Consider the following 24,107-nt stretch of genomic DNA (forward strand, 5'->3'; position numbering starts at 1 on the left):
TTTAAAGATTTTATTTGCTTGCCAGACAGAGGGAGAGCACAAGCAGGGGGAGCGGCAGGCAGAGGGAGAAGCAGACTCCCCGCTAAGCAAGGGAGCCCGAGGCGGGACTCGATCCCAGGACCCTGGGATCATGGTCTGAGCCGAAGACAGACGCTTGACCGGCTGAGCCGCCCAGGCGCCCCTTAAAATATTTTTATAAAGATCGCACTTGACTTAGATAAGCTTGTAAAGGAGACGGTGATACACATTGTGTGTGCAGTCACAGGTCCTTTCCGAATGTGTTCTGGAAGTTTTTTCTTTTTTACACTGCGAGTTGTCTCCCAGGCTAGGTCAGTCTGAGGGTTTGTGCCTTCGGAGGTCGTTAGCAGTTTTCATCAGAAACAGACTAGAAATCCTGAAATGTAAGAGTGGAAGGGCTCTGAGAGGTCCCCCAGCCCCTTCATCTAGTGAGAAGACTGAGCGACCTTTCAGGGTCACAGCTGGCTAGCCGGCAGCCTCGTTATATTTGCTAAGGACCTGCTTTAGAACGGAGCCCCATTTGTAATTACAGTTTTGTAATTTATCCACATCTTCGTCGGATGTCGTCAACTAATAGTCCCGAAGTTTACGTCAACCACGAGGTGTCCGTGCCCCATCTCCTGTTGATAAGAGACCCTCGATTGCTCTGTCGGATGGTGCTCTGTGCTGCTTTATTTCAAGCGTGGAAAGGCTTATTCTCCCCCGCATTGTAGTATCGCGGGCTGGGGTAATTCTGTCACGTCGGGCACGCGTTTACGGAGCAGTGCGGAGGCTGGAGTGGAACCCATGTTATGAGTTAGCGCCGTTATCAGTTTTATAGGCGCTGAAACCGAGTGAAAGGATTTTGGAATAATTGGGTAATCAAAGCGAATTAAATCAAGAGGGGGAAATATCAGTTTTGGCATCAAATGGGGAGCGCGACGACTTCCACATCTGCGGTCTTTCTGCGTTTTAATCAAGTCTAAATCGTGCTATGAAGATTTACTTCTGCTGCATTCTCTCACTCAGACGCTGCCGACTTTGTATTCATCTCGGGATACTTCTTGAAACACGGAAGCGTTCTCGCCGTTTCCAGGGGAGAGTCCCCTTCCTGCCGGGCGCCGGGCGCGGGCTGTGGCCTGGCAGGCGCCGTGTCCCCAGGCAAGCGTGTGCGGTGTGTGGCGGGTGTGTATCTTCCGTGATACAGTGCGCCGTGCTGCGGGGACACAGAAGCGGCTCCGCGGGAACTCGCCGGGTCTCGCTTCCTGGTGTCTTGGCTGCGTTCCCCAGGGGATCCTGCCTTTGCAGGGAGAAGTCCGTTCAGCCTAATAAACAGTAACAGTGATCAGCGTCCCTTTTTTTCCAGATGTCTCTGAAATATGTAAAGGGATGCTGTGCTGAACTGTGGCATGACGGAACACCAAATTCACAGGCAAAATTAACTTAGAAGACTCGCGTTTCCTTGTTGCATTTTTGATCTTGTATCTTATTGGAAAATTTGTCTTGAACCTGTTCTTTGGCTCAAGCGCTTTCTGCGTGTTTTCTGTTTGGTTTTGGTCTGACCCGCTGGTCCCCAGGAGCGTGCCCATCCTTGCGCCCAGGGACGGGGAGCCTCCCTGCTTGCTCCGTGGCAGAGCGCCCACGGCCTCGCGCTGCCCACCGCCGTCCCCTCCAAGCCTGGCTCCCGATACAGAAGGCAGACTCCGGAGCTTTGTGTGACACGCGACCGTTTGCCAGGGGCGGGATTCTAGAAGTATTTGCTGCCATTCTTACATTCAACAGCCATGTGCAGAGACAGCTGTAGCGTAAGTTAGGAAAAGAGCCCGGACGTTTTTGGAAATGAAGGTGGTTCTAGGTAATCAGGCGGTTGCTTCTTTATGAAGCCATGTGATTTTGTTCTTGAGGGAACTGGCTGAATATTCATGACATAACAGCTTACCTGCATTTGTTGTGAGCGTGCCACGTGCCAGTCATTGCGTTATGTACATTTCTCAGTAGCCCTAGAAGCAGGTGCTTATTCTTACAGAGCCTCTTTCATAGACAAAGACGGCTGAGACAGAGGGGAAGTGACTTACCCAAGACCACACAGCTAGAAAAATGGCCAAGTCAGGAAGCAAAGCACACAGCCTCCCTCCACAACCTGGAGCATCCACATTATTTGAAGTAAATTTATGTTTTCAAATAGAACGACAGGGTAGAGTGTACTTAAAGTGGTGTCTTTTGAACCTTTTTGCCCGTGAACCGCGGAAACCAATCTATTTCCCACTGCGGGCTAACAGCCACGAAACCACACGAAACAGTTCTCCCCCTTACAGTGTGGGATGCACTCTGACTTTGCCTTTTTATTTCGCTTCCAAAAAGTGCCCATTGTGACCCTTAACATTGATTTCGTGACTTGCTGTAAGGCCACGCCCTTGCAGGTCATAAACTCCTGATGGTCCTCGATGGGAGCTCGCTTTTCGGGGGTCCGGGCTCATGTGGTTTTTGAGTGAATGCCTGTTGGCAGCTTTCCCCCAGTGCCTGGCACTGCGTGTTGACCCGTGGAGTGTATAAATAGATTATAATAATCCCCTCCTCTCCTCCTTCCCTTTTCCTTTCAAAAACAAAAAGCTGAAATTTCGCCAAACATGGAAATTATTTAGACTGGAGCAGAGAAGGTCAAGAACCACTTAATAACAATCTTGTTATGGAAATACAGGTTATAAGTGAATTTTTATAAAGCAAATTCCATTTTCCCCTTGATTTTAATTGTAATTGTAACAGCGTTAAATTGGTAATTTGCTGTTTCTCGTGCATTCTGACTCCAGCGAGGGTCTTCTGTGGCCCGCCCTGGCTTCTCCTGGAAAGGTGGTGGGCCCGGGATGGACTCAGCTCCTCGGTCCACGGCAGCCTGGGGTCACCTTGCTCAGTCCCTCCAGCACTCCATGGAAGATGTCTGTCATCGGGGGGGGGGGTCCTCTGAGTGTTCAAGCCTGACCTTGCCCAGACGGGCCTCCAGAACGTGTAGGTCATGTTTGGTTGGCTGTGAGGTGGCTGGAAACTTCTGGCAAGCTCGTGGTTCTGTGTCCCCGACCACCATCAGCGTGGGGCATTGCGTGTGAGAATATTGGTGTTGAGGGTTGATTTATTTGCTGGATAAGGTTTGCCTGATGTCATTTTCTCCGTTGTTTCTCTGGGTCTTGTCATTGCTGATGCCTTGTTACAGACGCGCCACCAGCTCACCTGGTTTCTGGAATAAGACGGGCTATCGGTACACGTGTTCATTGGACTAATCGGCTGAGGCTGTTCAGGGAGCAGGAGGTTTTTTTGCGGCGGTGGGGAAACTGAGGTGGCAGCCAGGGCAGTGCAGAGGGGGTCAGAGGGGACCCTGGCCCCAGGCCCTCAGGACCTGCCCGGCGGCTTTTTGTTGGTGCTTATAACTCAACAAGCCGGGTGCCTAAACTTAGGGTCCTTAAACATAGGAAAGGCGTTCCGAAGCTCCTTCCCTGACATGCCAGAAGGAAGGGTTCCCTCCCGGTAGAGAGGCTCACAGAGGCACCACGACATCTCCTTGGTTAGGTGGTCTCACAGGGACTTTGTCCCCCTCGCTGGTGATGAGAAAAAGCAGATTTCGTGTCGGGGAAGCTGGCGTGTTCAGATCCGCCAGAGGAGAGCCGTCGTGTTGCCAGGAGGGACGCCTCAGGTTCACGTGGGGTCACTGCGCCTCCCTGCCTTTACTCGGGGCCGCTGAGAGCCCGAGTCCTGCACTGTGCCCGGCTGCTGCTGTCTCAGGAGCTGCTCCCTGGGCCCGGGCTGCGGCCTCTCCCGAGGCTCTCACCACCCGTGTCATCTACGCCATACTGTGGTCAGTGGGGGCCCCGGGGTCGGGTGCCCTGAGTCAGCATGTGTCGGTGACACGAAAGGTTCCCCAGCCCCATCTCACCGAGACCGTGCGCCAGGAGGTATCAGGGTGGGGGGACCACGAGGGTTGTTTCCTGCGCGGTGATGAACCCTTCCCCATGGCTGTTTGCTCAGTCCTGTCTGAACAGGTATGGAAACCCCAAACCATTGACAAATGTCCTTTCCCTTGAAGGGTTTGCAAAGTCGTGAAGGTGTGAGCCCCCCAACCCCCATGAAAGGCCCTCTGGGGCAGCAGTGGGAGTGGCCGTGAGCCCGAGGCCACGTGTGGCCCCGGTTCTGCCACTCACCCTGGTGACCAGCCCAATCCCCTCCAGCCCGGTTCCCCCCAGGGAGCCAGGGCTCCGACCCGGCCCTGTCGGTGGTCCCATGGCCCCTGTGAGACGGACAGTGAGTGTGGGGGGCGGGAGGCTCTGGATTCTGGCTCAGATGTGCAGATGTGTGTTTCAGCCTTGGCAAGGATGCCCCTCCTTCACCCACCCCAGGACTCTCTCCCTAAGTAAATGCATAAAAAATCAATTTTCGTGTCTCTATTCTGTTTCTTCCTCCAAAGACTCACCCAGCAGTTTACAGAGAAATGGAAACCCGAGTTCTAAATTGATTTGGCTACATTTGATGCAGTCTTCCTTTCTCGAATATGACTTTTCAGTTATAATGAGCCAAAAGATTGCCTTTCACACCACTGTCATTTTTATGATGCTTTGCAGAGACTTCTTGTATTGCTCGCAGTGAAACGGTCTGGTGGGTTTCAACAGACTCCAAAGTCCCTAGACTGGAGGGCTCAAGCCCTCATAATGAGCCTGAGGTTTTGATGCCTTTCTCTGGGGGGTGAAGACCCTGCGTTCCTGTCGCTACCCCTGCTTTCATTCGGAAGGAAAGGGCAAGAGGAGATCTAGCTTTCCACTCAGAAGCCGAGTACAAATTACAGTCCTACCCCTGACTTCTCCTGGGGGCACCGACGCCGGGCAGGAGAGTCTGTCAGGGGGGAGGAGACGGGGGGCCTAGGAGGGCGTCACAGGCTGGGACCGGGCCGGGCTGTGCAGACCCCAGACCCCAGGTGCTGCCCCCACCCAGCAGGCCGCTTCCCTGGACTCGGATCCAGAGAGAAATAGCGTCCCCTGGGGTGTGGGGACAGCTGGCATCCACGTCATTCACATCTTTAAAGTGCCGGAATAGCTTTAGGAAGACTGCGTGCACCTGGGTTTTCCGGAGAACCCAGGGCCGAGAGGAGAGCTCTCTCTTCCACACACACCGAGGACCTGGCTGACACAGGTATATAGGCTGGGAAGTCCAGGACCCGCTTGGCAAGCTCAAGGCCAGGAGGGCCGCTAGTGTGCGCTCCAGCCCGAGTCCGAGTCTGAAGGCAGGACGAGACGGATGTGCCAGCCCAAGGATGCGAGGATGTGGCAGAGAGAAAGGAATCTTTCCTACTCAACCTTTTGTTCTATTCTGGCCGTCAACAGATTAGGTGAGGCCCACCCACATCAGGGAGGGCAGTCTGCTTTACTCAGTCTACTGACTGCAATGGTGATCTCATCCGGAAGCACCCTGCAGACGCACCCAGAATATTGGGGGACCAAATGTCTGGGTGCCCGGGGCCCAGTCGAGCTGACATGTAAAATGTCTCTTGTACACGCATGCTGTGTTCTGGATTGAATTTAGGAGGAACTGTTAGGGGGTACCCCCTCCCAGGACTTATTAATGGGCTGTTCCGTTTTCCTTCCACTTCCTCCAAAAGAAACATTGGAAATCATCCTGTGAACCGTTCTCCTCCCTGAGTGCTGGCTGCTGGATTGTGAAGTAGAATTTGGAGCCCAGGAGGGTAGGTTCCCGTCCCTCGGAGGCCGAGGACAGGGACAGGGAAGGAATAAATAAGGAGAGCACAGAGCTGGGTCCCTGAGGAAATTCTTCTGTCCTCAGAACATAGCTTTTCCATTTACTGTGAGAGTGGGCGTCATTCTTCTGATGGATCCGGGGCTGGGTCTCTCGGAGGCTCAGCTCTCACCTGGGTTATCTGTCTCTCAGGACGGCTTTCTGCCCGGGGCAGGTGGTGCGACAAGCTGAGGGTTTGTGCCTATGATTGGTGTTCAGCGTGGCTCATTTTTTGGTGGGTGTGACTGCCCAGAGAGACCCTAACCGAGACCCACCTCTGGCCCTACGCTGCGGAGGGGGGTGTGTGTGCACGTGTGGATGGGAAGAAGGTTGTAAAAAAAATTAACGAACTCAGTCCACTCAGGTTGGGAGAAAGGGAGGAGGATGGGAAGGTGTAGGAGAGACCCTGTCTGTGCTCAGGGAGGGACACCGTGCCTCCCTCATCTGTGGAATCCACCCATCCACCCACCGATTCTCTATTATCCTCCTGTCTTCCATTCTGCTGTCTATCCATCCACCCATCCACCAGCCATCCTCTGTCCATCATAACGTCCATCCTCCGTCTACCCAACTATCCTTCACCCTCCATCCAGCCATTATCCAGCCTCCACCATTCTCCATCTATCCTCCGTTGTCCCCCATCATTCATCCTCCACCATCCATCCATGCATCCTCCATCATCCTCTCTCCCTCCCTCCATCTCTCCCTCACTCCCTCCCTCCCTTCCTCCCTCTCCCCATCTCTCCATTTCTCCCTCCCTCTCTCCCTCCCTGTCTTCCTCTCTCCCTCTCTCTCTCCCTCCTTCCCTCCATCTCTCCCTCCCTCCTTCCATCTCCCTCCCTGTCTTCCTCTCTCCCTCTCTCTCTCCCTCCTTCCCTCCATCTCTCCCTCCCTCCTTCCATCTCCCTCCCTCTGTCCTTCATTAGCAGCACGTGTGGCACGCCCACTCCCTACACAACACGCTGGGTGCTGGGAAGTGAAGAATAAGATGTGATCCCTGCAGCCCCGGAATTCACAGCCCGGTGGGGAAGCTCGGAGGCAGAGCACATGCGGCCAGGGTGAGGGGTGCTCTGGGAGCGCTGGCGCAGGTGCCTTGATGGGAAGGGAGACTGTGCAGGGGGAGGGATGGCTCCTGGGGAGGTAACCCTGAGCTCATCCCGGAGGGTGGACCCGTCATGGGGACTACCCTTCCCTCTGCAGGGGTTCTGAGAAACCGCTTCCTGCCTCAGTGGGAGGCGAGCTGGTCCCTCGGGGCTGGGGCCCCTCCCCACCCACACACCCTGCCGTCTGTCTTTCTCCCTGCTGTGGGGACACAGGTTCAGGCCTCTTTCATCCTCAGATTTTAATACGGTGACGGGAAAGCCCCTCCCTTGGCCCTAACGCGGGGTGGCTTGTGCCCTGTGATCTCCTGTCCCCACTAAGCCCGGTGCCGGGCAGCGCGGGCTTGCTGCGGCCTCCCCCTCCCACAGACGGCCGCTCCCGCCCCAGCCAGCGCCGCACCTCACGCCTGCCTGGGGGCTGAGACACCCTCCCTTGCTTCTCCGGCCTTGCTCAGGCCGTCCTGTGTTCTCACGCCCTTGGTGGCTGCCTCTGTCTGAGCACGTGTCGTCCTGTCCCGTGTGTGTTCCTGGGAGGCCGCCCAGGGTGCCTTCAGCTGCTGCCTGTACACCTGCGGCTCCCCCCTCTTCATCCCCATCCGGCCCAGGTGTTCCGAGGACTCAGACTCACTGCCACCTCCCCCCATCCGCACAGGCCGCGGGTCCCCAGGCCGCTCTTCACCACGTCCCCTCCCTCTGCATGCAGGCTCAGCGCCGGAACCGGCAGCCCTCCTTGATGCCTCTCTTAACTCATTCCCCTCCCCCGCTGCTGCCGTCCCTTCTGTCCCTGAATTCGTGCATCTGTGTCGTTAGAATCTCCTGCAGCGTCTCTGTTCCAGTGCTCCCTCCTCGTCTGGCCCCTCGTTTCCCTCCGGGACTGCAGCAGGAGCCTTGGGACTCCACAGACCTCAGTGGCTGGCCCTCTCAGGACCCGGACTGGCTGCTCAGAGCCATTTGGCGAGCTTTCCAGGAGGACAGCCCTTTCCCACCCACCCAGAGAGCTCCTGGGTCCGTGGGTCTGCCTTTCACAAACCGTCCTCCGGATCCTGGTGCCGCTGGTGCCTGGGAAGCGTTTCTGACGGTCTTCCCGCCTCCTGCCTGGTCTGTGCAGGTCCATCCTCTGCCTGGGTGAGAAGTGGCTCAGAGACACCGGTCTGCTCCCAGTCGTGGCTTTGTTCAAGCTCTCAGTCCCTGGGGTTAATATCCAAAGTATAAGAAGAACTCACACCACACCCAAAAAATGAAGAATCCACTCAAGAAAGGGGCAGAAGACATGAACAGACACTTCTCCAAAGAAGACACACAAATGGCCAACAGACATGAAAAAATGCTCCACATCACTCGGCATCAGGGAAACGCAATCAAAACCACGATGAGATACCACCTCCACCAATGGCTAAAATGAACAAGTCGGGAAACGACAGATGTTGGTGAGGATGCGGAGAAAGGAACGTTTGTGCACAGTTCGTGGGAATGCGAGCTGGTGCAGCCATTCTGGAAACAGTGTGGAGGCTCCTCAAAAAATTAAAAACAGCTACCCTACGAGCCAGCAGTTGTACTACTGGGTATTTACCCGAAGCAAATGCCAACACTAATTCAAAGAGATACATGCATCCAGACGTTCACAGCAGCAGAACCTACAGCAGCCGAGGTACGGGAGCAACCGGAGCGTCCACGAATGGATGAACGGATGGAGAGGACGTGGTGTGTGACACTGGAACATCACTCATTCAGGAAAAGGATGAAATCTTGCCATTTGTAACAATGGACCTAAAGCGTATTACGGTAACTGAAATAAGTCAGAGAAGGACAAATATCATACGATTTCACTCAAATGTGGAATCTGAAACACAAGAGCAGAAACAGAGCCCTGAATACAGAGGACAGGCTGGTGGTTGCAGAGGGGAGGGCGGGGAGGGACGGGTGGAGGGGAGAGGGAGGTGCAGGCTCCAGGAATGGGATGAGTAAGTCCCGGGAGGAAGGGCACGGCGCGGGGAGCCCAGGCAGTGGTGTTGTCACAGTAAAGTGTACTGACAGACGGCAGCCACACCCGCGTGACCGCAGCGTAAGGCACATACTTGTCCCCTCCCTGTGCTGTGCGCCTCACGCTAGCATCACAGCGTGTGTCTGCTGCACGTAAAAAAACCGAAACAGCGCAAAAGGCTCCGTTCCGCCCCACCTCCCCACTGCCCGCATCAAGTCCAAACTCTGGGCCCACACACAGCGGTCAGAGGCAGGGTCCGCCTCCAGCTCCCCCTGCCTTCTTCCCCGGGGCCTCCCTAGACCAGCCGCACGCAGCCTGGCAGAGCGGCCCCTTCGCTGGATTGAGCTCCGCCGTGCCCCACCGCCGTGCCCCAACCGTCCCCGCAGGCTCGTCCTCCCTCTGGCTGGCTGCTCTCTGCTCCCCGGGGGCCTCAGCTGTCCCCTGCCACCCGACGCTGCCAGCCCGTGAGGGCTGGCGTTACCCCATGGAGGGGGCACCTGACACTCTGCTCCCCTGCGAAATGAAGATGTGAAGCCAGCACGTTCCTGTCCTCCCCCTCCCCAGCAGGTGTTGATTCCCCCTCCCCTTGGGGTCATCTGGGACCTCCACGATGCCTGCCCTGCTCCAGGGCTCCGCGCTGCCTCCATGTCGTCCAGCTTTTGAGGGTCACCCTTTGCCAATGCTGTTCATTTGTTCCTTCCTGGGACGTGTGCGGGGGTGACGCAGGGCGACGTCGGATTGCGTGGGACCTTGTTCCTTCCTGGGACGTGTGCGGGGGCGACGCAGGGCGACGTCGGATTGCGTGGGACCTCGTTCCTTCCTGGGACGTGTGCGGGGCGACGCAGGGCGACGTCGGATTCTGTGGAACACAAAGATGAACAGGTGGCTTGTCCTCGGAGGGCTCCCAGTTCAGCACCAGTGGCGGCTGTGCTCTTGTCAGGACACAGACGGGGTGGTCGGGGCGGGGGGGTTAGGAAGGTACCCAGACCCTCTGGGAGCCTGGATAAGGCCTGGCAGGTGGGGCATGGGTGAGGGGTGGGGAGGAGAAGGGCGTTCGCTGCTCAGGCCCGTCCTGTTAGAACACCAGCCCTGCCTGCCCTGCAGCCCTGGTTCTGTCCCTGGAATGTCGTCAGTCTGTCCTGTGGGGGGGCTCAGAATCCGCCTCCTCCTCCCTGACCCTCCCGCCTCATCCCCTGCAGCATCTCGCACACGCACATGTACCAGCCCTCACCGTTTGGTTCTCCATGTGGCTCCCTTCTCCTCTCCCCCTCCCAGAGCCGCCGTCTTGGCTGGTTGACTTGGCCGTGGGACAGAGGACGCAAACGGGTGTGTTCTAAGCAAGAAGCCGGGTGTGGCGCCCGCCAGAACGCGCACGCTCTGGTCCCGCTGGAGTGGCTTCCCGATGCAGGGAGTCCCCGTCTCAGAAGAGCGTACTCAGAGGCACCTTTTCTCCTCTCTGTCGATATAGGGTTCGATGACCTTCAGGTGTGCGCTGACCCAGGCGTCCCCGACAACGGCTTCAGGACGCCCGGCGGAGGGGGTTTCCTTGAAAGCTCTGTCACCCAGTTTCACTGTCAAGACGGGTTCACGCTCAAGGGCCCTACAAAGAGACTGTGTGTGAGACATCTTAATGGAACCCTCGGCTGGATCCCCAGCGATAAGCCCTTCTGTGCGCAAGAAGGTAAAGTGCCCGCCCCGCCTGTGGAGGCCGCTCGCGGGGCCGCGGGGCCAGGCCGCACCAGCCCAGGGGCCGGGACCCAGGCCGCACTGTCCCCGCCAACCTGGCATGCTGGCGGGAGCACGGTGGCGCCGCTGGGGCGGGGGGCGAAGGCGGCTCGGCGTCACAAGTTACCGTGTTCCCCCTCTACCGCGACTGCAACCTGGGTCGTCCCATCTCTGTCAGGGCCGGAGAGCAGCTCAGGTCACAGGAGGGCTGCTCGCTGCTGCGCCGCCAGCCAGCCACGCGCTCACGGCCACGGTGCTGGAGAAAGTGCAGTAAACGAACCGCTCAAAGCGCGGGGACGCAGAGACGCGTGTTACTCAGATCAGCTCGGTGACCGTCACGTCTGTTCCAGGCGGGATTCACTTAGGGAGACAGAGCGGGGCGGTGACAGGCGCGGGGACATTTGTTTCCCGCAGTTACCATACAGTTTCTCCCTGCGGCGCGGTATCCGCTGACCCCTGGCAAGAGTGCCTGCGTCTGCTCGGTGTGCTTTGGTTTACGCTGCGTGGGCGCGTTTGAGTTGAGAACAGTGCTCGGAGGTTAACGGGGCCGGACGGCAGGTGGCTGAGTGTGTCTTCGCAGCCGGCAGAGCTGACGCTGGGGAGGCCTACCGTCCTGGGCAACAGCTCCGTCTCCACACAGCACCCCTGACTGTGGCTTAGGACGGAGCTTCCATAATCCTGACAGCTGATACTCGGACTTAGCCTAGATCGTCTTTAGGGAACTCTTGGAAGCACGGAATTCGGCGGTCGCTGAGCGCGGGCGGACGCTGCCCCGGGCTGAGAGCACACACTGTCTCTGCTTTCATTTTCAAGGTCTTTTTTTTTAAAGAGTCAAAATTAGTACAAAGAATTAAGGTGAACTAAGTCAGAGAAGGACGAATACATGTGACAGGTGGAATCTCAACCACGAAACAAACAAGAAACAGACCCGTGAATGCAGAGATCGCAGCCGTGGGAGAGGCGGGGGGCGGGGGGCAGGGGGCAGGGGGCGGGGGCAAGAGGGTTCCAGCTGAGAGGTGAGTCCTGGAATGGAACGCACGCGGGGAGTACTGCCTGCGGTACTGTGACCATGGTGTGTGGGGACAGATGGGGACTCCCCGGGCAGCCGAGTCTGAAGGTTTGAAAATACGGAATCACCGTGGTTACGCCTGAATGCAATAGGATGTGGCTGGTCAATTATACTTGAATTAACAATAGTCAGTGTCTCGAGTCACAGGAACGTGTGCTGTGGGGTTTGGGTAGATGTGTGGTAGGGAAGGTGTTTTCCCCGTGTTTTAGTTAGGAGTCTGTGTCGCACGTGCAGAAAGCTTTTCTGTATTTATTGAGGTAGGCGTGTGGTTCTTCTTCTTAACTTTGCAATCTGGCACGTTAAACAAGCTTTCTCTTGAAAATGAAAAAATGTCTTAAAAAGGTTTTTAAAAGTAAATGAGTATTTTCAGCTTATGTGCAGCCCATGCAAGCTGTGGTTTCCATGAGGTTTTAGTAATTAAAACTGTACTTGGTTTCATAGATCGACTTCCCTGTTAAAACCTTTGGCCCAAGATACTCAGTGTTTAAAACCCAGACAAGCTCAGGAACATCTCAGGAGGCAGAGAGCAAGTAGTAGGCTTTGTGACGATTGCCCAGAGATGAAGGCCTTCTGTTGTTTTATCATCCTGGAAAACAGAAAGCTTATTTAAAAGACAACCTCTTTCCAGCCCTGTCTATAACTATATAACGTAGCACGCCCCAAGCTACCAGCCCTTCGTCTCCCCTTGCTCGCTGTATCTCAGACACACGGAGCCTCCTGTGCGGTTTTTTTAAGGACACTCGTGTTTTCCTGGCCTTTGCACCAGCTGTCCCTCTGCCCGAAGCCTCCTTCTCCCAGATCTGCACGATGAGGCCCTCTTGCCATTTGGCTCTGCTTCAGAAATGTCATCTCCTCAGGGTGCCCATCCTGTCTACCCGAATTCCAGGGGCCCCTGGTCGGTCTCTGCGACCTTGGCACCTGATTGTCAGAGCGGCAATCACGGCATGTTGGTCTCTAGCTCACACATCTGCTAACTTGGTAGTGGTCCTTCTCCACGCGGGTGCGGCAAGAGTATGATTCCCAGCACCCGGGACATATTGCACGTAGGCTGGGTGCCCGGCGATGCACTGACGGACGGACAGACGGACGGATGAATGGATGGATGGATGGGTGGATGGATGGATGGGTGGATGAAACAGATGGGTGAACGAATACTGAGCGTTACAACTGCTGGAGTAAACGCAGTCCAGCAGCATTCTTTACAGCAGGCCTTCCGGCACTTTCCCTCGTGGATACGAATGCCACGTCTCTAGTGCGTACTGTGTATTCACGTTGCTGGAAACACTTCTGAGGGACAAGGGGTGTCAGAAGTTGGCACTTGAAGGAATCAGATTCGTGTTCACACGTAACCGACATTTAAAAAGAAAGTAAATCTCGTGTGTGGTACGTATACTTAAAACTTTGCCTTTTCTGCTCCTTAGGACCCTGCTCTGTGCTAATGTCATCGATTAATGTGTTCTTAGGTATAAATGTGTAATACCGCCATAATATTTCCTCTCGCTTATTTATATTAAATCCCCTGTCACACAGGCGGGACTCAGACTCAGTGACGGGGTGGGCTAGGAGAAAGGATTTCTAGAAGGGCAGGCTTTGCGATCCCTCAGTTACATCCCCAAAGTGCCCGTGTGCGCCCGTCTCCGTCGGGTTTGATCGCTGGCCCCAGTCCCGGCACAGTCAGAAACCGCTGGCCTTTGTTCATCGTCCTTGGTAATGGTGTTTTTGCAGCGGCTTTTAAACATTCTTTCTGCCGACGGGATGCACTTGTGCTGTGGGAAATTTGTGTTATTTCTGTTTGAAACTTCAGAACCGATGAAGATTATATATTCATTCTCGGGCACTGAAGATCCTGGCTGATCTGTTTCCAGAGAAATGAGGTGCGTCGTCACGTCCTGCTGTGGACGGCTGGCTGGGCCAAGGCTTGTCTTCTGATCTCCCCTCCTTCGCTGGGGGGTCAGGCGCCAACGCGGCGGGAAGGATCTTAGCCCGGCTCCGGGGCGCCGGCCCCTGTGAAGCTACAGCTGGTCTGTTTGGTTCTGTCCTTTGTCCGCACAGCCCTCCTGGCCTCCCGGCCACAGCTCGGGCTCCCGCTCCCAGCTCCCTGGTTGGCATGTGTCCCTGTCCCGCAGCGCCCGGTCCCCGTGGTGACTCCACCATGAGCAGAGCTTGGGAGGCCGTAGCGCCCTGGGACCCTTGTGCCACCTGCCCTGCGGCACCCCAGCTCCTGCCTGTGGACACAGGCGTCTGATCTGGAGTTCAGGGCGCTCTGCATGACCGACCGCGATGCGGAGAAAGCACCCTTGCCGGCAAGCCGTGGGCGCTTCTGCCGCTGCTCGGCCAGTGGCCGTGCGCCCGTGGGTCCTGGGGTCACTTCGGTCTGCTGACTTTACTCCCTGACGCTGGCTGCCTCCTGAGGACCTGCGTCAGTTCCTGGACAAGTCTGAAGTCAGGGAAACGGTGGCTTAGTCGCGTGCATCAGCGCCACGGGGTCGATCTACAGCCGGGGTGTTACGGGTGGGCGCCTTGATAAATGTGTTTATTTGCTGCGAATAGTGCTTGCATAGCGATGCTGAAAAATGTCATTCACGTTTTCCATTAAGAAGTGCTGTGCAGATGTCACCTCCCTCGTGACTCCGGTCAGGATTATTCTGTCATTGATTTTGGGGGGAATTTATCTATTCTGATAGAAAAATTATTGGTTAAATGTGAGCGGTTGGAAACCCCGTTCCCCAGCCTAAAGCTCAAAAACGAAAGGTCGAACTAGAACCAGAACAATTTTCCAGCGAGGACGCTTCCTGCTGAAATCCACGGGCAGAGGGACGGACTGGGGGTGTCCCCGGGGCTCCGGGGCCCCACTTCCTTGGCATTTCTCCTCTACCAGCCGTGCACGGCGTCCAGGAGCGCCAAGGGCATGTGGGAGAACGCGGGTGGCGCGGTCCCTGCTCTCCAGCTAACGCAGAGACGAAGGCAGATGCCGCACCCAAGCCTTGACTTTGAATGAGCCCGGGAGGCAGCAGATGGCTGTGTCCCCGTGCTCGCCCTTTGGCCCCAGGCTGCCCCATTGCTGACATTCTGTTTTCTAGAGTCTGATGTCAGATTCCCCGTTAGTCCCGGTAAACCCAGTCCCAACCCCACATCGAAGCTCCTGGGACATGTTCTTTTTAAAGCTGCCTGTGTTCTCGGCCACGGGCTGGCTGCGGTGCCTTCCCTCCGTGGCCTCGGGACTCCAGGCCTCCGAGCAGACAGTTCGGAGCTTAGGGGAACTCCAAGGTCAAGGCTCCTACTGAGACCATGCCAACCACATGGTGGATTTAGAAGGCTTTCCAGGATGGCTGAGAAGCCCGCAGCCTTTTAGAGTGTTGAGAAATTTCTGGAGAAAGTTTGTATGATTGTCGAAATGCTGTTCTTGGATTTTGCCTTGTTTTAAAAAATGGAGAAGCTTGGAGCACAACCCATCTGTAAGGCAGGGCCCATCGGACTCCAGCAGTGGAAATAAATATTTTCCGCTTCCAGACACGCAAAGCAGAGACTTGGGACAAGGTGTGCTGTGAGAGGTGGGCGGAGGGAACAGGGTCTGGGCTGGTGGCTCCGGTGGGCGGCTGCATGATAACCTGGGAGGAGACCGTGTTAGCGGCGGAGGGTTATAATTTATCCACTTTATTTTATCTCTTAATCATCTGCTGTGTGGACTCCTTGTTCCTCTGCCCCCCATCACCCGGCCGGCCGCCCGCCTCCCCTCCCGAGTCTGCATCTTGCTGCAGCCCCGCTTGCTGGGAGCCTGTGCGGTGTTGGCCTTCGCAGTGCTGCTCTGTTATACCTGGGTAGAGTGGGTCAGGTCGAAGAGAAATGCTGCGTAGGGCGGGTCAGGTCCAAGGGAAAGGCTAGCAGGTGCAGCCCCAGCTCAGCTCCCTCTGGTCTGCAAGGCCTTTTTTCCTTATGCCCCCAGGCAGAGGCGGTGGGCCGGGTGGGACCACCAGATGGGGACATTGTGAGCCCCCAACTCTTGTCCTTCACTTATCTCCAAAATCGCCCGAGGCGCGACAGCTGCGAGGTGTGAAGGGTCGCAGGCAGGAGGTTAAGTTCCTTTTGAGGCTGGATCTGGGCACCTCCTCCTCTGTCCCCAAGAAATAAAGCGGGTGCTGCTGCTTGTCCTCGGGATCCAGGCCTCGCAGTAAGTGAGGACGTTTATCACAGGGTAGCCTGAGGCCAGGCCTGAAAACGAGAGCCTTCTTGCCAAGCTGTGAAGCACAACCAGCTTAAATTTAAAAAAAAATAATGTGTCCTTTTTACGCAATTGCAGATTGCCGTATCCCTCAAATTGAAGATGCTGAGATTCGTAACAAGACGTACAGACATGGGGACAAGCTGATCGTCGCCTGTCACGAAGGGTTCAAGATCCGCTACCCCGACCTGTACAACATGGTTTCGCTGTGCCGCGATGACGGGACGTGGGACAACCTGCCGCTCTGTCAAGGTGGGCGCAGCCGCGAGCACGTGCTGTCTCTCGCACGGGAGGTGGAGGGAAGCAGGGCCCGCCCGGCTCTGGTCTCGGAGTCCCCACACCCTCCCTGTGACCCCCGCCAGCCCCACGCGCCCGCAGTGAGAGCATAGATCGGAATCCCTTAGTCCCGAGTGACGCTGGACTCTCCTTCACGCTAAGAAACCAAAAGTCGTTTCAGAAGCAGGCGTTTGTAACCGGGCTGTGAGCTCGATGATGAACTATTGTATATTTAATGAAAACAGCAGAGCGTTTATACTTATTTCAGTGGTGGTGAGGATATATTTAAGGCTAATCTTACAGAGGCTGTTTTTTCTTAATAATGTCATTCCTCTTTATAATGCATGAGAAGCAGAAAAATAATCAAATTCGGATTTTATCCAAACCACACAGTAAATATTAATCCTCTTGCATTTTTAAGATTTGCCTGGGCCAACGTGGAGGGCCCTGTTTGTGAAAAGAAGTCCTCGCATGCACATTCATTCTGATTTTGTTTTTTGATGTGTGACTTGAAGCCAATGCATAATTCGTACTCCAGGGGAGAGGGGAGCAGGCCTGTTTGTGCCGGAGTGCAGGCATGCTCCAGTCGAGACGAGTGTTAACGCTGGGCTCGCGAGTCACAGCTGGCGGGCTCCGATAGCGCTGTGTGTGCCCCTGCTTGGAAATAATTTATTTCCCTCTGTGAGGGCTTAAGATCCGCGGCCCCTTGAAGAGACAAAGGCTCCGGGATTGGGAGGACCGAGGACGCCCACACCGCCCCCTGTGAGCATCTCTGCAGAAATTCCCTGTGCCGTGTGGCCTGCCACAGATGACATTTCCTGGGACACACGTGATTTGGGGGCACTTCCGGGGATGCCCCGCAGTCGGCACATGATCTGAGGTCAGGCTTAGTGTTCGAGGGGACATTAGGAACCACTGGTCCGCTCTTGTCCTGGGGCCAAGAACGCTCCCTCTGACGCCAGCCCCCTCTGCCTTCACAATTCCCGCTTACCTCTGGTTCTCCCTGCTTTTCTAGAGCCTTCTTCCTCTTATGTCTCCTAAATACTGCATACCTCTTTACGAGCTCTTTTGGTCCCAATTATTTCTTTAGAAATCCCTGATGGCGGTGTCCTCGTCAGGGGCTCAGGCGAGGCCTTTTCCTTGCTTGCCTGGCCTTCTGTCCGGCACCCCGCGCTCGGCTGTCAGCATCACCCAGAGCCGGCCGGCTGTGCTTGGGAGGCATGCTTCCTGAGACAGCACCGCAGCCCACAGCCGCCCTCCGTCCTCCTAGGGGCCCCCTGTCCCCTCGTCTGCGCCCTGGCCTCGTCTCCACGTCTCCTCGCAGAGGCAGGAGGCGGCCTGGCTGCCCGGCACAGCAGGGGTGTGAGGGATCTGGTGGCCTTAGGTGGCCTGACACCTTGGGGCCCCCGGGGGGAGCATAACTGGCCCTTAGAATGACCTCTCGTCCTGTGGCTTTCATTCGCACCTACAGATCGAGGGGCGAGAGCCTGAGGAGCCGGCTTGCCTTTGCCTCGAAGTGCAAATAGAAATCACGTTCAACTATTGAGTCAAAGCCCGATTTCTGCTGCTGTGTTTCGGACGGGCTGTCTCCATCCGAGGAGCATGTCTTTCTTTCCCTGATTCACTCCTGGAGTTATAACCCTTTCTGACTCCTTTCGGGGGCAGGCAGGCAGGTGGGGGGGCTGTTCCAACGCCACTTTTTCCGTGGGGACTTCGTGTTTTGGAGAGCAGCGTCCCAATGCTGCTGTCACCGTGGCCTGTTCGTTTTTATTTAGGCGACACCAGCTTCTCTACGAGGGCGGCCGGGATGACGCTCCTTCCCTGGGGAGGCGTGGGCCCCGTCCCCTCTGCCAACTCGTTTGAGCGGCGCTTAGGGCCTCTGATACATTCACTTGTTCATGTTAATAGGCTTGTGTTGTTTTTCTCAGTTACACATTCTGTTTATTCCTGATTTCTGACCTTTCCCTGCTCCCCGACATTTCCCTTTTGCTATAAACAGTGTCAGTGTTCAGCTCAGGTGTTAAATCCTGTCAGGCCGTGGAGAAAGGACGTGGCCACGTGTCTCCGATGTGGTCTGGGTGGTGGTGGGTCTGTGGATCTCTGTGGCACTGGGACACGGTCAGTCCCAGAGGGAGCATCTCCCTAAATTCTGCATGCCGGGGCCTCCCTGGCCTCACCCTGGTCTCGCCCCGAAACACAGAGCCCGCATACCGGGTCGCTGCCCAAAGTGGTCGGCGGAGCTCGTAAGGTCTAAGCCAGTGAGCCCGGGAGCAGAGCTCTGTTATCTGCTGCTGTGGGCGTGATGTGATTTGTGCTTGACGACTGGAAGGGGGAGTAGGGATTTCCATTATACATTATTTACTTCACACACAATTAGTTCTCCCCGGGAAGAGACCCAGCTCTGCAGGGTCATTATTCCCTCCAGTGAGACCGCTGAAACCGACGGGATGCCCCCGGATCACAGTGGGGGCCACACAAAATGGGATTCCGTGCTGCTGGGAACATTCCCGGGCTGCACAGGCCCCAAGATGGAAAGGTAGCTTTTGCAGAAGCAGGAGTGTGGGGATGCGGACAGCACAGAGAATTCTGGGTGTGCTGTGCAGACTCCCTCCCGCGGGGGGTCTCGGCGCCCAGCCCGGCACCTGCCACGCGCGTCCTAGGGCTCCGCATGGACCCAGACCAGGAGCCCGGCGGGAGGGCTCAGCAGGGTGTGTTCTGAGATGCCCTCTCCCTGGGTCATCCTCAAGGTTGAGAGCCACACAAACCGCACATAAAACACAAATCGATCTCCACGTGGCATCACAGCAGGTCGGGCAGGCGCTTGCCTCACAGTTCACGCAGCAGACCCCACAGGCTTCCCCGTTGTTGAAACAGTTGGGGTGTATGTTTCCTATAGGGCACCTCAGTGGTTCTCGACCCCAACAGCACGTTAGAATCACCTGGGAGCTTTAATACAGACAGGGTGCCCAGGCTGTGCACAAACCCAGGGCTCGCAGCTGGGGTGGTGTCTGTTAACAGTTCCTCAGGTGATTCTGAGGTTCACTCGGAGCTCCCCAACCCAGCTGCGGCCTCCCTCACTTCCTCCCTGCTCCCTTGGGTCTCTCCATGCAGTGTGCAAGCGTGACACCGACTGTCCACATCATGAAGAGAACGGCCCTCAGAAGCAGTGTCACGTTTGTGGTGGGCGAACCCGCAGGGGGCCAGGGCTTCGCGGGTCTCGTCGGTGCACGGAGGGGACCGAGTGTGACCCTCCCTCCTCTTTCCCCCGTCACAGGCTGCCTGAGACCTCTCGCCTCTTCCAACGGCTACGCGAACATCTCCGAGTTGCAGACCTCCTTCCCCGTGGGGACAGTCATCTCCTACCACTGCTTCCCCGGATACAAGCTGGAGGGGGCCGAGCGCCTCGAGTGCTTGCACAGCCTCATCTGGTCGACCAGCCCGCCCCGGTGCCTCGCTCTGGAAGGTAACGCGTTCAGTCTTTGGAGGTGGTTCTGCGGCTGTTTCTGTGGGAGGTGACGAGCTGAGAATGACGGTCGGCATGGCTCTCGTTCCCTGAGCGCACGCGGCCCCGAGCAGGGGCGGGATGTACAGCCAGTCATAGAACGGGCTTCCCCGTCCTAGGCTTAAAGGGGATAAAAGAGGAGCTGCAAGCGTCAGAGATTAAACGGCAAAATATTGCCAAGTTAAGTGAAATGTCCTCAAAAATTAATTTTCTCTGCACGAAGTGAAAACAGATTGCATTATGACGTCATTCATGTCCCCTCGTTGTATAGTTCTGTCCACGCTGCTCTCCGTTCCCGTGCGTATTATGGCGTCGCTGTAGCTGCTTTGCTGCAGACACACACTTGGAAGCCTGAGGCCAAGGACTCCTTCTTCCCCATTCTCCTCAAATGTGTGTCATTACGCTGAGCAGCAGTTCGCAGTAGCGAGGGGACAGGGCGTCCGGGGACAGGAGCAGGCCTCCCAGTCTGGGGGGGGTCTCCTGCTGGCAAAGGTGAGCGTGCTGGCTCAGCCCTGGCTTTCAGGCCTTGGAATTACGACTGCAGCACACCCATGTGCTTGTTGGCCTCTGAGCACGGTGGGCGGGAGGGGTCTGTAAGGGGGAAGAGGAAGATGAGAGCAAGCTCCAGTCGGGAGCCCCCCAGAGCCCGTCTGCAGCCTTTCCTGGAAACAAGACCCAATCGCATGGCGTTCTTTCAAGGGTGTGTGTGCAGCGGGGAAGACGCCAGACCACGGGCTGTGTGGGGTGCTGACAGCCAGGAGGGGCTGGGAGCCCCTAAAGCAGCGCTGCTGGGGAGGGCAGCAGGGGGCCCTGGTGAACCCAGCCCCCACCCATCCCAGACCCCCGGGTTGAGCTTCTGGTGCACACGGCAGGTAAGACCCGGGTGCCCGGTGAAAGCTGCATTTCAGATAAACAACAACTAATTTCTTGATTTGAACGTGCTCTAACTATCACATGGGACTCAATTCACGTAAATCTGTGAGTCAGACATAACCGAGCGGCCAGCACTCTCGCCTGTTAATCTGGCGACCCCGCCCCGCAGGGAGGGGGCGTCCCCCATGTGCGACGCGCAGGCAGGCGGAAGTGAGTGGGGGTGTCTCCCTGCTCAGAAAGCCAGAACTAGATTCGGTGGAAGGTGCCGTGGCTACGATTCTGTCAGTCTGCAATGCCTGTTTTAACATCTTGTCAAGTCTGATTTAAATGATCTTCAGAAGGTCACCTTCTGATGAGCTTCGTTGTGAAACTTGGAGAGCTGTTTTTGTGGGGCCCGAAGAGTACGATGCGAACAGATTAAACAGACTGACCGTTGGGGTGGCAAGCTAAGGTTGCAACAGGGAGCTGTGACGTGGCCGTGGCCGAGGGTGACTGCCACCAGAGAGGCCACGATGGCCTTCCCCTCAGGTTTTGGTGTGCGCGCGCGTGTGCCTGTGTGTCAGGGTGCACGCGTGTCTGGGTGTGCACATCTGAGTGTGCATGTGCGTGTGTCTGTGTACATGTGTGTGCACACGTGTCTGTGCATGTGTGTCTCTGCGTGTGCATGTGTGTGCACATGTCTGTGCGTGCAGCTCTGTGTACATGTGTGTCTCTGCACGTGTGTCTCTGCGTGTGCATGTGTGCGTGTGCGTGTGTGCACGTGTGTCTGCACGCATCTGTGTATGTGTGTGCACGTGTCTCTGTGCGTGTGTGTGTGCGTGTGTGTCTGCGTGTGCATGTGTGTGCACGTGTCTGCGCGCGTGGCTGTGTGTGTCTACATGCATGTCTCTGCACGTGTGTCTGTGCGTGTGCATGTGCGCACGCATGTGCGTGCGTGTGCACGTGTGCCTGTGTGTGGGTGTGTGCGTGTGTACATGCGTGTGTTTGAATAATCTCACATCTCCTTTCTCCCTGTAAAGTATCTGGTGGAATCACTTGTGGGACCTTGAACTGCTAAGCTGGCAAAGACCCCAAAACCACGATTCTGAACCGAGGGGCACAGCATGGACTGAGGGATCTTTTCGTCTCCAGGCTTGATAGAAACTGGGCTAAGTGGAACGATGGGTCAGGGTGACAGGTGAGGGTTCATGGAAGGTTGTCCAGAGGCGCCGGGAGGTGGCGTTTCTTCAGTCTTACTCGAATCGTATGTGGTCTTTGAAAGGTGGGGTCGTGTCAGTGAAATGTTGTCACGGGACGTCCATCGTCGGTGATCCATCCCCAGGGACTCTGCCCCTTACATCCGTCACCTGCTTCCCCCTTCAGTTTCCCCGTCTTTCTTAACATACGATCCGATTTTTCTCTATGTCCCAGTGAAAATCATTGCATGGTGCTGGGAAACATGATGCTGTCAGGGGCTTTTAACTGTGGGGGTGATTTGACCCCCGAGCGCCTGGGTCTGGTCGGCTGTGCCGTGGAAGTGCTTCATCCTTTCCCTTTCGGGGCTCACTGGGACCCACCAGTGCATCTGCTGCGGTCCCCACCCCCAAGTTCTCCACACCCACTGACAGCCAGGAGACGGGGTCACCAAGAGGGTCAGGAGGCAGTGTGCCATGTTGAGCGAGGACGTGGACCGACGTCACCCTGGCTGGGCTCCCATCGTGGGACCCCACATGATGGCTTTGCCGTGGGGTGTTGCTGAGCTGTCAGCCCCGTTCCCTTGCCTGTCCGATGGGGCAGATGGTCATCCGAGCTTCCTGACACCGTGAGGATCCAGCGTGGTAACAAATGTAACGTGTTCAGTGAAGCGCGGGGCGCACGCCGGGTGGCCGGTGCATCGGGGGCCACCATTGTTACTGCTCCCAGGATTCTGCACAGAGTCGCATTAAGTACGCGAGCATCTGGGCGCGGCCGTGTGAACCCAGCACCCAGGCTTCTGGGCACACTCGTTGCGAATGTCCGGGGTGTTCCAGGGTTTGTGTGGAAGGGGAATCCCACGCGACGGGAGGAAGCGCCGAGCAACGCTACTAACTGCCGCTAATCCTGACAGCTCACCGTGCGTCCGCATGTTTGACGCGTGAGTCGCTTGGCGCCTTGTGAGGCAGGTGCCGTTGTTGACCCACTTCACGGATGGGCAAACCCAGGCTTGTCAAACTCCAGAAACTCACCCATTCCCACAGCAGGGAGTGGGCGCGCTGGGACTCCGACGTGGGTCTCCGTCCCGTCAGAGCTCGCGGGCTTAGTCACGCAGGTGCCTCACCCGACTAACCGCGGCGACCGCCTCACAGCCCCGCAGGGAGCAAGGTGGTGCTTCGACAGCCGTTTCCTAAGAGTCAAACAACATTGAAAGAATGAACGTAGGAAGGGGTTCGTCTTTTTGACTAGTTGCTGTCACTCTAGGGCTCCCAGCTGCAGGGGACATGCGGCACTTGGGGGCTGCTCACTGCTGCCCCCGGCCCCCCATGTCTCCCCGTTAGAGTGCAGAGCCTGGCCAGGGCTATGTCTCCTCTTACAGGCCAGGACTGACGCCTCGAGGACTGACTTGACGTGTCCAGGCCCTCCGTCTCCGGCGCTGTGGCGGCTCTTTCTGCCGCATGGCCCCTCCTGTCCTCAGTGGGCCGCAGGGCGTCTTCTGAGGTCAGGCCTCTCCGGCACCAGCGTCGGGCGGCCGCTGCCACCCTCATGTGTCAGCAAGCCCAGACTGGATGCCTCGCTTCATGAAGGACTTTATACTTTGGAAGGAACAGCTCTGGCAGCTTCCCCAAAGGTGCAGGTGGTGTGTTCTGACATCTGTGCGCTTGTACTGAGAGCGGACGCTCCTGGAGCGTGTGTTCCCTGCAGCTGAGCTGGGGGCAGGGGAGAAAGCACCAGAAATCACCAAGTCTTGAACCAGAATGTTGCTCCGTCATTTAAAAATAGATGCGTGTATATAAATACACCTGGAAGGAGCTCCACGGGTCCCTGTTTGCCAGCCTGGCTCGCTGTGGGCCTCTGTACTTTTCATCCCTGAGCATTGTCCATTCTGCCTTCATCCCTGAGGCATTCAGCCCTCCCTGTCTCCTACACACACATACACACACACACACATGCACACACACACAATCCAAGAAATATTTAGAAAAACAAACCCTAAAGCTTTAACAATGAATGTGGGCATTTTCTTATTTACAGAGTGCTAAGGACTAGGTTTATGTTGTTGGTTGTGTTTATTGAACACCTGCTAGGTCCAAATCAGCACCAGATTGGGCACTGGGGAATGACAAAGAAAGTACCAGAAGTAATTTGTTACTCCGAAGAGTTTATACTCTAGTGGGAAGATCCAGAGCCCAGCGTCATTACGGACGGCACCGCGTCAGCATGCGGCTGCCGTTACCAAGGGGCACACGAGTGTGTGTGCATTTGGGAAGGGTGGAAGGACCGTTCTCATAAGTGATGTCACAACTGTAAACTGAAGATTTCTACACGGGGGTTTGCAGGGTCTTGTTTCTTTCTCCCAGAGACCAACAGAAGCAAGTTTTCTGCCTCTACTCGAGCCTTGGGAGAGAGGTCTGCACATCTCA

The 24,107-nt window shown here is 56.4% G+C and overlaps 1 protein-coding gene across 2 annotated transcripts in view; it reads left to right on the forward strand.

Annotated features, from left to right (window-relative positions):
* The window catches only part of SUSD4 (sushi domain containing 4), a 92,059-nt gene that overhangs the window by 41,593 nt on the left and 26,359 nt on the right, over nucleotides 1-24,107 (forward strand). Inside the window, exons 3-5 of one of the 2 annotated variants that reach the window (XM_048225213.2) lie at nucleotides 10,316-10,528; nucleotides 15,939-16,112; nucleotides 19,411-19,599. In XM_048225213.2, the coding sequence (XP_048081170.1) occupies nucleotides 10,316-10,528; nucleotides 15,939-16,112; nucleotides 19,411-19,599 (576 nt within the window). The remainder of the gene's footprint in view (nucleotides 1-10,315; nucleotides 10,529-15,938; nucleotides 16,113-19,410; nucleotides 19,600-24,107) is intronic. The other variant, XM_057315462.1, reaches the window with a different exon arrangement.

The sequence above is a fragment of the Ursus arctos genome, unplaced genomic scaffold (assembly GCF_023065955.2).
Source record: "Ursus arctos isolate Adak ecotype North America unplaced genomic scaffold, UrsArc2.0 scaffold_2, whole genome shotgun sequence".
NCBI classification, from domain to species: domain Eukaryota; kingdom Metazoa; phylum Chordata; class Mammalia; order Carnivora; family Ursidae; genus Ursus; species Ursus arctos.